This window comes from Lynx rufus, unplaced genomic scaffold (genome assembly GCF_022079265.1).
Source record: "Lynx rufus isolate CCGP_SWC_20201006 ecotype Redwood Valley unplaced genomic scaffold, mLynRuf1.p SCAF_7, whole genome shotgun sequence".
NCBI classification, from domain to species: Eukaryota; Metazoa; Chordata; class Mammalia; order Carnivora; family Felidae; genus Lynx; species Lynx rufus.
This window is the reverse complement of record NW_025814889.1, coordinates 69,835,597-69,851,254: the sequence shown is the minus strand read 5'-3', so window position 1 is coordinate 69,851,254 and position 15,658 is coordinate 69,835,597. Positions and strand designations below refer to the sequence as shown.

Genomic DNA, 15,658 nt, shown 5'->3' with positions numbered 1-15,658 from the left:
TTGTACTGGAAACAAAGTGAATATTCATCAACAGATGAACAACTAATTATTTGGTATGTCCACAAGATGGAATAGAACTCAGCCATTAAAAAGATTCAAATAAAAGTTAAACCAAATAACCTGGAGGGATTTCCACAAGCCACTGAATGAGAAACGCAACTTAGAGAAGAGTATGTATAATATGATCTCATTAACAACAAATACCCCAAATGTTTGTGAATATAGAGAAAAATACAGAACATACACCAAACTGTTAACATGACTGTGGGAAACGAGGAGTCCCATATATGATATCCTATTTCATTTATGTAAAATTATATACACATGCAGGAAAATAATAAAGTGCTAAAAAAGACAAGAAGGGAAAATAAAGATAGAAACGTACCATTATTTTAAAAACTGAAAACAATGTAACTAAAAATCAACCTGAGAACTGTTTCTTTAGAGTGAATATAAGCCATGAGCTAATCTAATCAAAAGAGTTTTTCTTACACTTTTGCTTTTCATATTTAGGACTTCATTACGCCAGGTATTTTGACACACCAGGTTTTCAATTTCACTTTTTCTCCCCCAAATGATGGCAGCTTGACCCAGCACTGCATTCCTTCCCCATTTGATTTGAAGTGCCACTGTTGCTATATCCCAAATTCCTAGATATAGTCTAGGTTTGTTTCTAGACTCGCTATTCTGTTTCAGTTTACAATACTACAGCTTGAGAAGTTATGATAGATAGTATATTGAGTCTTCACATCTTTTTCAAGGCTATTTTTGCCATTTGGCCCTTTACTCCATGGTAATTTTAGAAACAACTTGCCAACTTCCATGGGAAAAAAATCTAGAATTTGGAATGGAACCAAACTAAAGGAACACCTGAATTTGAGAACTGGTATGTTCGTGATACAGTCTCTTCCCAACCACGGATGTCACACACATGTTGTGCCCTTTTTTTTTAATGTTTATTTTTTGAGACAGCATGAGCAGGGAGGGGAGGCGTGGGAGGGTGCGGGGGCAGGCAGAGAATCCCAAGTAGGATCCTTGGTGTCAGCATGGAGCTTGAGGTGTCCGATTCCACGAACTGAGAGATCATGACCAGAGCTGAAATCAAGAGTCAGCTGCTTAACCCACTAAGCCACCCCGTTGCCCCTATGTTGCTCCTTTTATTCAGGCCTTCAGTGTCCTTCAGAAATGACGTGCCATTTCAACTACATAGGTCTCACACAATTTTGTTAGATTTATTCCTATCACTCCTTATAGTTTTTACGCCACAGCAAATATTTTTAAATTACATTTTCTAACTTATGCTAACAGCTATTAAACTAAACTTTGCTAATTTCCTAATAGTTCTAATAGTGATGGACTCTCTTGGATTTTCTACATAGATAATTTATCATCTGTAAAAAGTCTTCTTTCATTCTAACCCTCATAATTTTTATATATTTTTCTTGTCTAACTGTAGAGGCTGAGGCCTCCATTACCATGATAAATAGAAGCAGTGATAACAGGCATCTTTGCTTCATTCTCATTTTAAAGCAAATGCTTCTAACTTTATCATTCAGTACAAATCCCCATTTATTAGATAAAGGAAATTCTCTTCCACTCGTAGCTAAAAGTATTTATAATTACTGTGTTAAGTTTAATACTGTAATTAAATTTTATTAAAGTATCAAGACACCTGGGTGGCTCAGTCGGTTAAGTCATCTGACTCTTGCTTTCCACTCAGGTCATGATCTCATGGTTCATGGGATCAAGCCCTGAATCAGGTTCCATACTGACCTGACCTGACCTAGGCATGGAGCCTGCTTGGGATTGATTCTCTCTCTCTCTCTCTCTCAAAATAAACTTAAAAAAAAAAGTATTTTTCAGCATCTATTTTCTCTATTATTTCTTTTGAGAGAGGCAGTCCGCCATGGGTTCAGACCATCCCTGCACATCCCTACCGTGTACTCCAAATTGCAAGACCTAACCATCTGCTGACACTGAACAGTTTCTATAACCGGTCATACAATGAAATACGTCAAGGTGACCACAGCATAACCACCGCGTGACTACTCACTCTTGGTGAAAGAAGGCTGGCTTGCTTGCTTCCTGTTTACTACAAAAAAGTAGCAAGCTCTTGACACTGTGTTCCTCAGCTGCAGTGCATCCCATTTTATGCACGACCACCATCTCTGCCCACCACATCACTCTATGGGACTTGAGGGCAGGGAACCAGCACTACCATGCCAATGCCCCTGATGACTGCTGGGCTGTGAGCAATAAACTGCCTTGCTCTAATCCACTGAATCCTGTTGTCTACTTCTGGCACCTAGAGTTGTAGCAGTTGATGCCTTTCTATTCTCCATAGGTTATTCTCTGACAGTTCACAAGAAATCTTTAAAAAGCTCCTTTTAGAACTTCTACTACTTCCTTTGTGAAGTTATTAAAAACAACAAAAAAACTTGACTGAATCTGTCCATCTTTTTTTTTCTAACTATTCTATCAGATGTCTCTATAATTAACCAAGGCTAACAACGACTGAGGTCCTTCCAAAATGTGTCTTTCCAATAGAACTTTACTTATCAAAATAAAACAACTAAGAAAATGCCTTACAGTAAAAGAAATTCTGGGGGCACCTGGGTGGCTCAGTCAATTAAGTGTCTGACTTGTGAATTTGGCTCAGGTCATGATCTCATAGTTCATGGAATCAAGCCCTGCATTGGGTTCTATGCTGACAGTACAGAGCCTGCCTGGGATTCTCTCTCCCTCTCTCTCTGCCCCTCCCCTGCTCATGCTCTCTCTCTCTCTCAAAAATAAATATTTAAAAATAAATAAATAAGAATAAAGGAAACTTTGTAATAACTCAAATATTCTAGACGGAAAAAAAAAAAAGCCTTAACTTTCTAATTAAGTAAACAGATACCTTATAATCCACATCACACATTAGAGATAATTTAATAATTTGATAAGAATATACCAATAGTTCAAACACTATTTTTTGTTATCAATTACAAAATGCCAATAGATACAGAATGTTAGCTGTTAGTGCTATTATATTAATCACAAAAATATAATGTTTGTTGCTTTCAAAATTCTGAATCCTAATTAAAAATATTTCATCTATAAGCAGTGAGGTTAGATTTCAACCTCAGACGTCTCAGTGAATCAAGTATGGGAGTGGTTACGGTACTATGTTTATCTTTTTACCTGTATTCAGGCTGTCGGCTTGCGGAATGATCATCTCTTGTCCACCTGTAGCCAGATTCATCCTGTAAAATAAAAGAGCTCCTTAGACATTTGTTTATATTATTTAGGTCAAGTAGGATACATCTAACAGTACTACTGGAAACGAGTCTCTAAGACCAAAATAAAATGAGGACAAAAACACCTCTCTAAATCTGAGCTTCAAAGGCATGAAGAAGAAAAAAAAGATACAGCAAGTCACCCATATCAACAAGTGACTTAGCGGACTGACAACCTGTGGAACCATTTATCTGCACGAAAATGCTTACGGTACTTCTTTGGTAGGCCTAACAGCCTTATTGCCAAAAACATACACCAACATCACAACAGCTAAGGACTGCTGTAAGAACAAAGGCTCGATTTAAATTTAATCAAGCACACAGGTCTCTTTATTTTCGTTCTGTCAAGTTCTTTCACCAAGTTTCAAATTCAAAACCAGGAAACATTTGTTACTTTCCCACTTGTTCAAATTTTCTTTTCTCATCTTGACTCCCATTAAAATCCATAATTTGGAAACAATATAATAGGAAACCATCACCTACTGGTAAGTTAAATTAGAGCAACATGTGGCACTAAGCTTAAGATTAATCAAAACAAGCATTTTGTCCTCTAAAACAGATACATTTGAAAGGTACGTTACACACACACACACACACACACAGTAATCCACGCCCAATTACTTTAAAATTATATGTAGAACAATATAATGTGAATTATTTATAATCAGAAATAATTATTCAGCTAAAATAAATACTATTTTCATCTTCCTCTTTAGTATCATCATTTTTCTTCTCAACAGTAAATACAAAGAAACAAAAAACAATATAACAAAAAGATAAAGAAAATTCAACAGCTCTAATAAGATATTGGATAAAGTTAGTTTATATAACTGAACTCAAGATAACTTAGTATCACGAGAGTTCTAAGGATCTCAAGTGGGGTTATTTTTATTTGAAGAGAATTTAAAGAGAAAATGTTGCACAAAGTATGAATGAACACAATTTGTAATAAAAAACTATTGTTGAGGCACTATTATGCTACAAGGTTTTAGGGGAAAAAATCATATTCATGAGGGTTCAAATACAAATTGGTCCAATGAATCCAAAATTCCCTATTTATATTAAATGGCCACAGTTTTCACAAGAGGGATAACAATCTTATGCAAGGCCAATTTTTTTTCTTCCTCAGACTACCTGGAAGAATAACTCCAAAGGCAAAGTCCAGTATTTCTAGGATAGAGACAATGCATAATGTTTACTTTTCGACACCAAATTCGTCTTCCTAAAGGAACAGCACATTTAAAAATTGAAAAAAACACGAATCAATTCTATGAGAAAGAAGCTGTGTACTCCCAACTTTAAAACTACAAGAAAACACTGAATAGTCTCATTACTACTTTAGAATTGTTAAGAGTCACCATGATGGAGTAATCAGAGAACTGGCCTTCCATACATATATACACACAATCCTGGGTAAATGACTTTAAGGGTGAAGTATGGAAAGTAATTCCAACAGCCAATGTGAGGTCAAATTTTAATATAAACGTTTGAATATGTACTGTAAATTATAATAGTATACAGTAGGCAAAGGGAAAAAAGAGAAAATGTAGAAAAACAGTCTGGCAGAGGAGTGAGGTGAACACACAAGCCAAGTCAAAGGAACTACATCAAGGAATAGTTGATAACAGATTCAATGACAGATTGTTGCAACATTTAATACACATACTTCTAGAGTATTAAAGATTATCAGAAGAAACAAAATACAATAATAACAATGGTAATAACAGCTAACATTTAAAAAGTGCTTATTATATATAGGACAGTGTTGTGAGAGCTTTCTAATTTGAGTAAGTAGACTTTAATAAGTACAACAAAAATGAGACTAAAGTTCAACAACCTTAATCCAACCTCACCCACAGCATCTCATCATGAATGAAAATAAAGTAATTATAAGTGAGTACCTCCAGTAAGAGATGGTAACCACCTGCTCATCACTTTTTTGAGTACCAAGGCAATACATAGATTACCTTTATATGCTTCTGCAAATTCTTTCCAATTTAGGGGATAAAAACACAGGTTAGTTGGAATTAATGTCATTTAGATAGAGCTATCCAGAATGGCTTACCCACTTTATCCCAAGATTCTCCACTACCAGTTCCCATTTGACAGCTCTAGCAGGGAAGTCAACAGAGCATCAAGCAGGAAGTGTTTATTCACCTGCCTTCATGGCCAATCACATAAATTTCAAAAATTACATGACTTTTAAACTTATAAAATATAACAATTAGTACACGGGGGAAATTTACATACTCCTCTGTGAGGTGGACCACTTCTTCGATCATGAGAAAAACTGCGGCCCTCGTCATATTCTCGGTAATCAACATGACTGTAATATCTATTGTAGTTTCCTTCACCAGGTCTGTCTAGCAGTGGTGGTTTCTTTGGCACAATATTAACTACTCTATGGTAGCCATCCTAAAACAGACAAAAAGAAATATATAAAAATCACTAACTTCTCTATTTGGTTTTGGAAAGGTTTTTTAAAAGCACAGGAGTTCTTATCCTTAATCAAATAGAGTAAATGTATAAACAAACAAAAATGCATTAATGAAATAACATGAAAATAACTAATAATAATGTTTTCACATGGATTAAAGGAAATAAAATTGTTCAATGAAGCCAGGTGCTTAAAATAACAAGTAGCAATACTAAAAATCAATCATAAAAGAAAAAATACATATTATTATTTTAATAAAGAAATAAACTACGGAAAGAATGTTACATAGCTCTAATCCTAATTCCCTAAGAATTTTAAAAACAAAACCATTTAAGATAGCACACACCTTTAGTCTAATTAATGTGTTTGAAGTATACTATTCAGAAGAAATACAAAATCTTTACACTTAAGCAACAGCAAACAGAGACAGAATATTGAGCTAGAATCATCAAGAGGAAACATTGCTATTTCTCCAGAAGCGCTGGAGAGAAAACAGCCTTTGACTTCACAGTCTAGAAGCAAAATAAAACCCAATATAAAATTTGAACTCATTTTCAAAATAGTAAGTTGTTAATGTTTTAAAGTTTCAGCAATTAGGGGCACGTGGGTGGCTCAGTCAGTTAAACAGTGGACTCTTGGTTTTGGCTCAGGTCATGATCTCCCAGTTTGTGAGTTCAATCCCTGAGTCAGGCTCACGCTCCGTGTTGGTGGTGCAGAGCCAGCTTGGGATTCTCTATCTCAGTCTGTCCCTCCCATGTGCTCGCTTGCTCTCTCTCTCTCTCAAAATAAATAAACTTTAAAATAAAATAAAGTTTGAGCAACTAAGTGGATTTTTGGGGGGGGGGCTGGGAAATTGGACAGAGGGAGAAGAGCACTTAGGTTAGCAGTTGCTGTGAAACAACTGAACAAAATGGTTATCAACAAGTAAGGACTAGAGAGCTACACGACATGTATTTATAAATAATCTCGCCTTGAACATTCATGGTATGTCTTCTACCAATATCAGAGTAAATATATGTGAAAGAAATTAGAAAGCAATCAAAGTATAAGCCATGATCAATTTAAATTAACTGACTGGACAAAATAAAAACATGAAGCCCAAAATAAAGCCCAACATTCAGGGCATTACTATACCATCTTTATGTCCAGTTTCATCGTCAATACAATAGATTAATACTATTACCTACCTCAAGGAGCTGTTGTGAAGACTGAGCAAAAAGCAGATTGTAAAAAATTTAGTACAATGTGTAGGACACACTGTGTACTCAAAAATATTTGTTGTTTTGATTACCTTTTTAATGTCCATGTGAAACATAATTCCTCAAAGTGTCTATTCACTTACATAACTTCTTAGCATTAATAACTGCAACTATTCAATCATTAAATTACTGTGTCTTATTCAAATTTCCCAGTGGGTAGGAAATTTGTTAATGTGCTGAGAAAAAATAAAATTAATAGTTCATATCTATTTAAGAACTAAAATGATCTACCTAATTTTTTCCCATGGGGCTATAAGGTGGTTTCTTTCTTTAGTATGTTAAATTTTACATTAAAACATATATTTTAGGGGCGCCTGGGTGGCTCAATCGGTTAAGCAGCCGACTTCGGCTCAGGTCATGATTTCGCGGTCCGTGAGTTCGAGCCCCGCGTCGGGCTCTGTGCTGACAGCTCAGAGCCTGGAGCCTGTTTCAGATTCTGTGTCTCCCTCTCTCTGACCCTCCCCCGTTCATGCTCGGTCTCTCTCTGTCTCAAAACTAAATAAACGTTAAAAAAATTTTTTTAATTAAAAAAAAATATTTTATAGTTTACATAATATATAATAGATAAATGAACCCACAGGCTCTTATAAAAAGTACCTTTCAAAGAGGTTTCAATTAAATCTAAGCAAACATTGAGCTTCTAAACAAATTCAACATTAAGCCAAAATCAGCAACATAATTTATAGCATTCTCTAAATTAAAATTTGTTATTCATAAAATTAGAATCACTGATTTCTACAATTCCAAGAAACCATACAATTCCATTCTATAACGTCCTTGTATATATTTATTTGGAGGGATGGTGGCCTAAGTATGCATGTCTAAACACTTGCATGAATAGAGAGCTTATTACTTTACATGCAACCTTTTCCTCTATTCAAAGTTATTTTAGGATTGTAAAATGCATATGGTAAAACTTGAATCATATTTAGTCATAGATTTAATAAACTGTTTTTTCCAAATAAAAATAAAATCATTCCAAAGTTGTTAATCAGCAACAGAAAAACAAAAACAAACTCCTAATGACAGCTCTGTATCTAGCAATGAAGATTAAACTCTTTATGTTTTGAGATTGTTCAAATATAAGTACATTATTACCATCTCACCTCTATAATAGGCATCTATTCTTAAGGAAAATTCTATATTTATATGAAAAGTTTTAAGGAAATAAAGATGACTGGAGCAATCTGATGAAGCCAAGACTGTATTTTCAGAAAGTCCCTATCTTATCTAGGAATACCATGCAAGGATTTTTGTAACAAAATTCATGATGAGAAGCAAAGATTTCAGAATTTTTCAAAAGCTTTTTTTAATAAAAAAGTTCAAACAGTATTTTATATTACATGCAATGCTGGACATGATTGGAAATACCATCAGAGTTTGAAATTCTCCTACAAATTTACATGGAGCTATAAACATGTAATTTTCCTTTTTAATGTTTATTTATTGAAAGAGCAAAAGAGAGAGAGAGAGAGAGGAGGGGAGGAACAGACAGAAAGGGAGAGAGAATCCCAAGAAGCTCGAAACCACAAACCATAAGATCATGACCTGAGCTGAAACTAAGAGTCAGAAGCTTAACCAACTGGGCCACCCAGGCGCCCCATAATTTCCCTTTCTAGATGCTAACAGAAATACACAAGCCTTCAGGTACTGATACGGTTGGAGTCTTCATTTTAGAAATATCTTGGAAAATAATGGCACCATTATATACAAACCAGAAATAAAAACTGTAACTTCTAAAGACTACCTTCAAAGATTAAGGATAATAGAATCATTTTCAATTAATTTAAAAACAAACCCAATGGAATCAAAATATTTCTATTATTTAAAATGCAGATATTTCGGGGGCACCTTGGGTGGCTAAGTCAGTTAAGCATCTGGCTCTGGATTTCAGCTCAGGTCACGATCTCACAGTTCATAAGATCGAGCCCTGGGTGGGGCTCTGGGCTGAAAATTCCGAGTCTGCTTGGGATTCTGTCTCTCCTCTCTCACTGCCCCTCTCCCCACTTGCGTGCACTTGCTCCTTCTCTCTCTCTCTAAAAATACATAAAACATTTCAAAAAATAAAATGCAGGTATTTCAAATCTTGAGTTTGGACATATAATCTGAATTTACCTCAATGAAATCAATTTTCGTTGCTTCAGATCATTATAAAAATTTGTACAGTGCCCCATTAAAAAGATCAGACCATATCAATTCAATTGTTGCATATTTATACCATGTACCAATTTTCTATGGCTGTTACTAAAATTTCCAAAAATATGTGTAAAATTCTATCAGATTTGCCCCTCCAAAATTAGTGTTAATGTTATGATCAGTCAGACCAAAATTAAAAAGTATACGTAACTCATTAAAAAAAAATTTTAAGCCCATTTTACTCAATCATGATCTATTCTCACAGGATGTAGAAAGCAACAACTTGCATATACATACTTTTTTGAGAAGTTATAGGTCTATGAAGTTTACACATTCACATAGGTCCCTATCTAGGGGGTAAAACGATTCCAACCATTAGGGCTTCTGAGTTTCTGAAACAAGGACTGTTCAGTTTTGCTTTTGCTAATGAAAATCTGAGCAGGTTAAGATACTTATCAAATTAGTTTTGCAATTTTTAAGTCTGAAATGGTGATTGTGTTTTGTTACGAAATAAGCAATTATTTCTTAATTTGCTATAAATTCCAATTTAATAGAACTACCTCTTATGAGTAACACTTTCATTTCAGTAAGTAAAAGCACCAAGTTTTGTTTCATTCAATATTTAATGTCAAATTTCCCACACTAATGTTTAGTCTCTTTACTAACTGGGGGCAAATCATGAGGATTAGCATGTTTCTTTAAAAAGTTTTCCAACGTCAGGGGTGCCTGAGTGGCTCAGATGGTTAAGCCTCAGACTTCAGCTCAGGTCATGATCTCAAGGTTCATGAGTTCGAGCCCTGCCTCAGGAGCTATACTGACAGCTCAGAGCCTGGAACCTGCTTCTGATTCTGTGTCTCCCTCTCTCTCTGCCCCTCCCCCACTCACACACTGTCCCTCTCTCTATCTCTCTCTGAAAAATAAACATTAAAAACGTTTCCAATGTGATTACAATACTTGGCACAAAGTCTAACAAAAAACATTTAAAGGAAAAAATTTAATAGACAAGCAACTCCTCTTAAGCATCTTTATCATTTGGAGACACACACTAAACTATTTATTTACATTTGAAATAGGGTATCTTGGATTTACTTCAAAATAATCTGGAAGAAAAGAAACTGGGGAAGGCACAGACAAAACAAGATGGACCAAAAGCTGGTAACTGCCACTTTGGATGATTTGTCCATGGGGAGTTCATTTTGTTATTTTGTCTACTTTTATATCTGTGATATATGTCCTTATAAGAAAGTAAAAAGCAACTAAAACACACAAAACTACCAGCAAACTAAGCATGAGAGCATGTAAATAATTCATGCCATTAGTGCCTAAAACAATCAACTTAGTATGAATGCAAGCTTCATGGGCACAGACACCTTGGTCTTAATTAATTCACTGCTCTATTCCCAGCACCTGGAACAGCACTTGGCACATAGTAAGCACTACATACCTGATACACGTTCTACTGTGTTGTATCAATTTTATGTTACTTCTGGCATCACATGTTTTTTTACTAGAAAAGTACCACACAAACCACACATACCTAAAAAATTCTACTACACAGGCTGGTGGACTTCTTTCAAAAGCTTGAGATTCCCTCACTCTGATCCCTCATATTTTTGTGACATGCATTTCAGTAACTATTCATTTAATTCACTCACTGAATTTTCAAAGAAATATTGGTGTTTTTGCATTTCAATAGCTTTGGGGAATAATGGGTCAGATATCTGAAACTGGAACTGCCCCAGAAAATAAGGACACAGTGTTACAGAATGTAGCCAAGATCTGATCCTTCCTCTCTGGAAATAATATCAAAAAGAAAGTTCTTGCAATTCTGTCAGACAAAAAAGGAAAACACCTCCTAGGGCATACACAAAGGAACGTTACTAAATCGAAACTCAGCAAATGAACACTTAAGATTTTACGTTTCACATGTGTAATTTTCACATTTAGAAAAAGTTGAAAAAAATATTGCACTTTAATGATATGAATATCCATGTAGTTAATGAAAAGCATACATACTGTTGGCCAGTTTACTCTGAAATATTTCAAAAAATTAGATGGATTAAATAGACGGATAAAGGACAGATAGATGGATAAATATACAATAAAGCATGTTTTCATCAAATGTTAATAGTTGAATATTAGTGAGTAAATGAGAGTAATGAGAAAAAAAGAAATACAGTAAACTTGCTTTTCTATTAGAGAAAAGAATCCAAATATACAAAATAAAAGACATTACTTTCCTTTTTCCCAGCCACTAATGATAGGGAGTTCCCACTTTTTAAAGGATTAACCAGTTTTATATTTAGAGAAAAATAATAATCTGCCTTTTCAAAACTTAAGTTTTTACGGAAGTATGACATACATACAAAATGTGTACAAATCATAAATGCACTTCTGGATAAATCTTCACAAGGTAATCACACTGTGTAACTACCACCCATTTCAAAAAACTAAACACACTTAGTACAGCAAAAGCCTTCCTGTGTTTTGTCCCAGTCACTACTTCCCTCTCCCAAAAGTAACCACTTTATTGGTGAATTCTGCCTATTCTAAAACTATGTAACAGGAAATACAGGATATATACTCTTATATTTAGCTTCTTTCTTTCAGTAGGATGTTTGTGAGGTTCCTACATGTTGCTGCTTTTGCAATGGTCCATTCAGGTCCATTCATTCTCACTGCTGTGTAACCTACACAATTAATTTATCTATTCCATTGTTAGACATCAGATTGTGGCCAATTTGAGCTTTTATGAACAATGCTCCTTGTGAACATTCTTGTACAAATCAGTGATATACCAATATGATCTTTAAAATAACATAAGATGATCTCTGCTTTGTAAGCAAATATTTTTAAGCTTTAAATAAATTATATTATTAGCTCCAAAGTCAGGAATTATAACTTTACTGACTTATATTTCTGTTCTAGTGTAATTTATCAAACGCTTTTCTAGCCTAAGGATTTAGCAGGTCCTTGAAATCATATATGAATATAAAATTACTTTTTTCATCCAAATGCAGCAACAAAAAACCAAATAACAGCAATTACCTATGGCTTCATCACTTAACAGAAATCACAGATATTTTCATATCATGTCATAGCTGTTGCAGATACCTCAAAATCTATTTATTCTCATTATTTTGAAAATATAGTAATGAAACCTCACCTAGCTCTTAATATTTATTGACCTACTAAAGTACATCTTACTACATCATAAATTTGCTTTTTAATAGTTTGAGAAATATTCAAATATACATGTAAATATTGAAATATTCAAATATATTCAAATAGAAGTCCTTTAATTCTGTGTATTTCATTTTACAGTTTTAAAAACGCTACTCTAAAAAAGGGATCCATAGGCTTCACCAGACTGTTAAACGGATCCATGGCACCAAAAAGTTTAAGAAACTGTGATTTAACTAAAATGTAGGTGTAACATAGAAGGCAAAGGGATAATTTCCAAGAGCCATCAAAGGCACATAAAATGAAGGGAAGGGAAGGCTTTAAATTTCTAACCAAAATAAGACCAATAAAGTTGGTCTTCCTCCTTGAGGAAGGAGATGTGGGAATACAGAAGAATTTATAAACTAGGAGAGATTGGGGGAATATAGGGACCAATCTAATGGAATTAAGATTTTTTTTTCAAAAAAGGAAAGGAATGAGGCTATAAAAGGTCTGGGCAGTTTCTGTGCCCTCAGGAGAAAGGCAATCTAGGTTTCTCCCCCTCTAGGAGGAACCAAGTAGCCAGAGAATTTAGGAAAGTCAGATTTACCTTTAGTCACTTAGAGACAGTTGAGTGAGTACCTCTAGTCTGATTTCAAATGCACTTGTGGTATAAAACATATCTGCTTCCTGCTGATGAAGATATTTTATAAAGAAGTCTGTTTCACATTTATACACATAAATTATATAAAAATGAAAATGTTTGAATTTGTTTACTTTTACTACGATATCCTCATCCATTGAGAACTTCCATAACCTATCATTTTTACCTCAACTCCTGTCATCATCAGCAACTTCAGTGTTCACCTACAATCTGCATTTCTTAACTCTGCATAAGAGTCACCTGATGAACCTTTACACAACGCTGACGTTCAGATCCTACCTGCAAGATTAGGGCTTAATTATCTGGATGGGGCCCAGTATTTATGTCACCCAGCTCTTTGGGTGACTTCAATGTATGGTGAAGACTGAGAGCCTCTAGTCGAAATCACTGATCCAAAATCTAGCCTCCAAGTTTTTCTGATCTCAACTCCAATAACCTTCACCCACCCTCTATTCCCACCACCATCCACTGAACTTTAATTATCCAGAACTGTCCTTTCTTGGCAACTCCACACTCCAAATACCAATTGTCTATCTTTCTGTCATTCTCTGGTGTTCAACCTCACTGAGCTTTTCCTGTCCCTCAACCCCTCACTTCTTTCAATCCACTATCCCTCTCACAGCCTTAGTTCCTTTCTGAAACAGCCCATTACACATATTACCTCAATAATTCTGAGTCAGAACCTTCATTATTCTCATCTTTCTGTGCCTACCACTCATTGTGCAATCTTAAATTAATACAACAACCTACTTTCTCCACTCCTAAACTGGGCTACTTAGGTAATAAAGTGCACATTCCTGTAGACTGGCACCCCCATAATTTATGGTGCACAAGCTCACTGCTCCATCATCAAAAGTCTTTTTAAACACCTCTGGTGAAGAGATACCAACAATGGCTATTCCAAATTCAGTGTGGCCTCAAGTCTCCCTCTACCTTATCCTAGGAGAAAACAAAGGCTATTAGGTATGAACTTTCTCAAATCCATTATCACACAATGACCTAACTAGAGATCCGAAGCACCCTTCTTATTGATCTTAGGACACTGATAAATGGATTATTCCCATCTTAAAACTCACTGCTCTCCCACTTGGTTTAAACCAGGACTGGTTTAAAGGAATCCCCCCTGCCTGGCAATAGCCTACAGCCTCCTGGCAGGTCCCTCTGCCTCCAGTCTTGAAGCCAACTTCCACTGCAGTGTGTTCTATAACACAGCAAGCATATATAATGCTGAATGGTGTAATAAACATTTTATATCACAACTTTTTCCATGTATGATCACAAATATTTCCCACTATTGTCTGAAATTACATTTTTCTCAGCTTAGTTAACATACAGTGTAATCTTGGCTTCAGGCATAGAACCCAGTGATTCATCATTTACATATAACACCCAGTGCTCATCCCAAAAAGTGCCCTCTCCTTAATGCGCATCATCCATTTTCCCTATGGCCATCAATCCTCAGTTTGTTCTCTGTATTTAAGAGTCTCTTATAGTTTGCCTACCTCTCTGTTTTTATCTTACTTTTCCTTCCCTTCCCTTATTATCATCTGCTAATTTTCTCAAATTCCACATAGGAGTGAAATCATATGATATCTTTATCTGACTTATTTTGCTTAGCATAATACCCTCCAGTTCCATCCACATTGTGGCAAATGGGAAGATTTCATTCTTTTTCATCACCAGAGTAATATTCCATTGTATATATATAACATCTTTATCCATTCATCAGTTGATGGACATTTGCGCTCTTTCCAGAATTTGACTATTGTTGATAGCATGGCTATAAACGCTGGGGTGCATGCGACCCTTTGAATCAGCACTCCTACACCCTTTGGATAAATTCTTAGTAGTGCAATTGCTGGTCGTAGGGTAATTCTATTTTTAATTTTTTGAGGAACCTCCACTGTTTTCCAGAGCAGCTGCACCAGTTTGCATTCCCACCAACAGTGCAAGAGGGCTCCCCTTTATCCACATCCTCACCAACACCCGTTGTTGCCTGAGTTGTTAATTTTAGCCACTCTGACTGGTGTGAGGTGGTATCTCATTGTGGTTTTGACATGTATTTCCCTGATGATGAGCGAAAGGATGTTGAGCATCCTTTCATCCATCTGTTAGCCATCTAGATGTCTTCTTTGGAAAAGTGTCTATTCATGTCTTCTGCCCATTTCTTCACTGGATTATTTGTTTTTCGGGTGTTGAGTTTGGTAAGTTCTTTATAGATTTTTGATATTAGCCCTTTATCTGCTATGTCCTTTCCAAATATCTTCTCCCATTCCATCAGTTAGTTGCCTTTTAGTTTTGTTGATTTCCTTTGCTATGCAGAAGCTTTTTATCTTGATGAGATCCCAACATTTTTGCTTTTCTTTCCCTTTCCTTCAGAGATTCTGTATATAAACCTCTGCCTACATTTTACGTCTCCTAAAACATTCCATTGAGTTCTATAAATGTTGTACCGTTCAACACTCAGAATTGTTTTGAAGATTAAGAAGTTTATATATAAAACTAGCAAGAACTAGTTACATGTAATTATAGTAAGTTACCATTTAAAAGGCATCCCCTCTCTTGGGGCTCCTGGGTGGCATTTCAGCTCAGGTCATGATCATGAATTCAAGTCCCACACGGTCAGTGCAGAGCCTGCTTGGGATTCTATCTCTCCCCTTCTCCCGCTGTCCCTCCCCCATTCGTGCACATGTTCTCTCTCATGCAAAATAAACTAAAAAAA

At 35.5% G+C, this 15,658-nt stretch overlaps 1 protein-coding gene across 6 annotated transcripts in view; it reads right to left on the bottom strand.

Annotated features, from left to right (window-relative positions):
• PPHLN1 (periphilin 1) overlaps positions 1 to 15,658 on the bottom strand; it is a 145,453-nt gene that overhangs the window by 114,872 nt on the left and 14,923 nt on the right. For 5 of the 6 annotated variants that reach the window (XM_047065777.1, XM_047065774.1, XM_047065776.1 and 2 more), the window contains 2 exons: positions 5,529 to 5,693; positions 3,184 to 3,245 (listed from right to left, as the gene is read on the bottom strand). In XM_047065777.1, coding sequence (XP_046921733.1) covers positions 3,184 to 3,245; positions 5,529 to 5,693 — 227 coding nt within the window. The remainder of the gene's footprint in view (positions 1 to 3,183; positions 3,246 to 5,528; positions 5,694 to 15,658) is intronic. The other variant, XM_047065780.1, reaches the window with a different exon arrangement.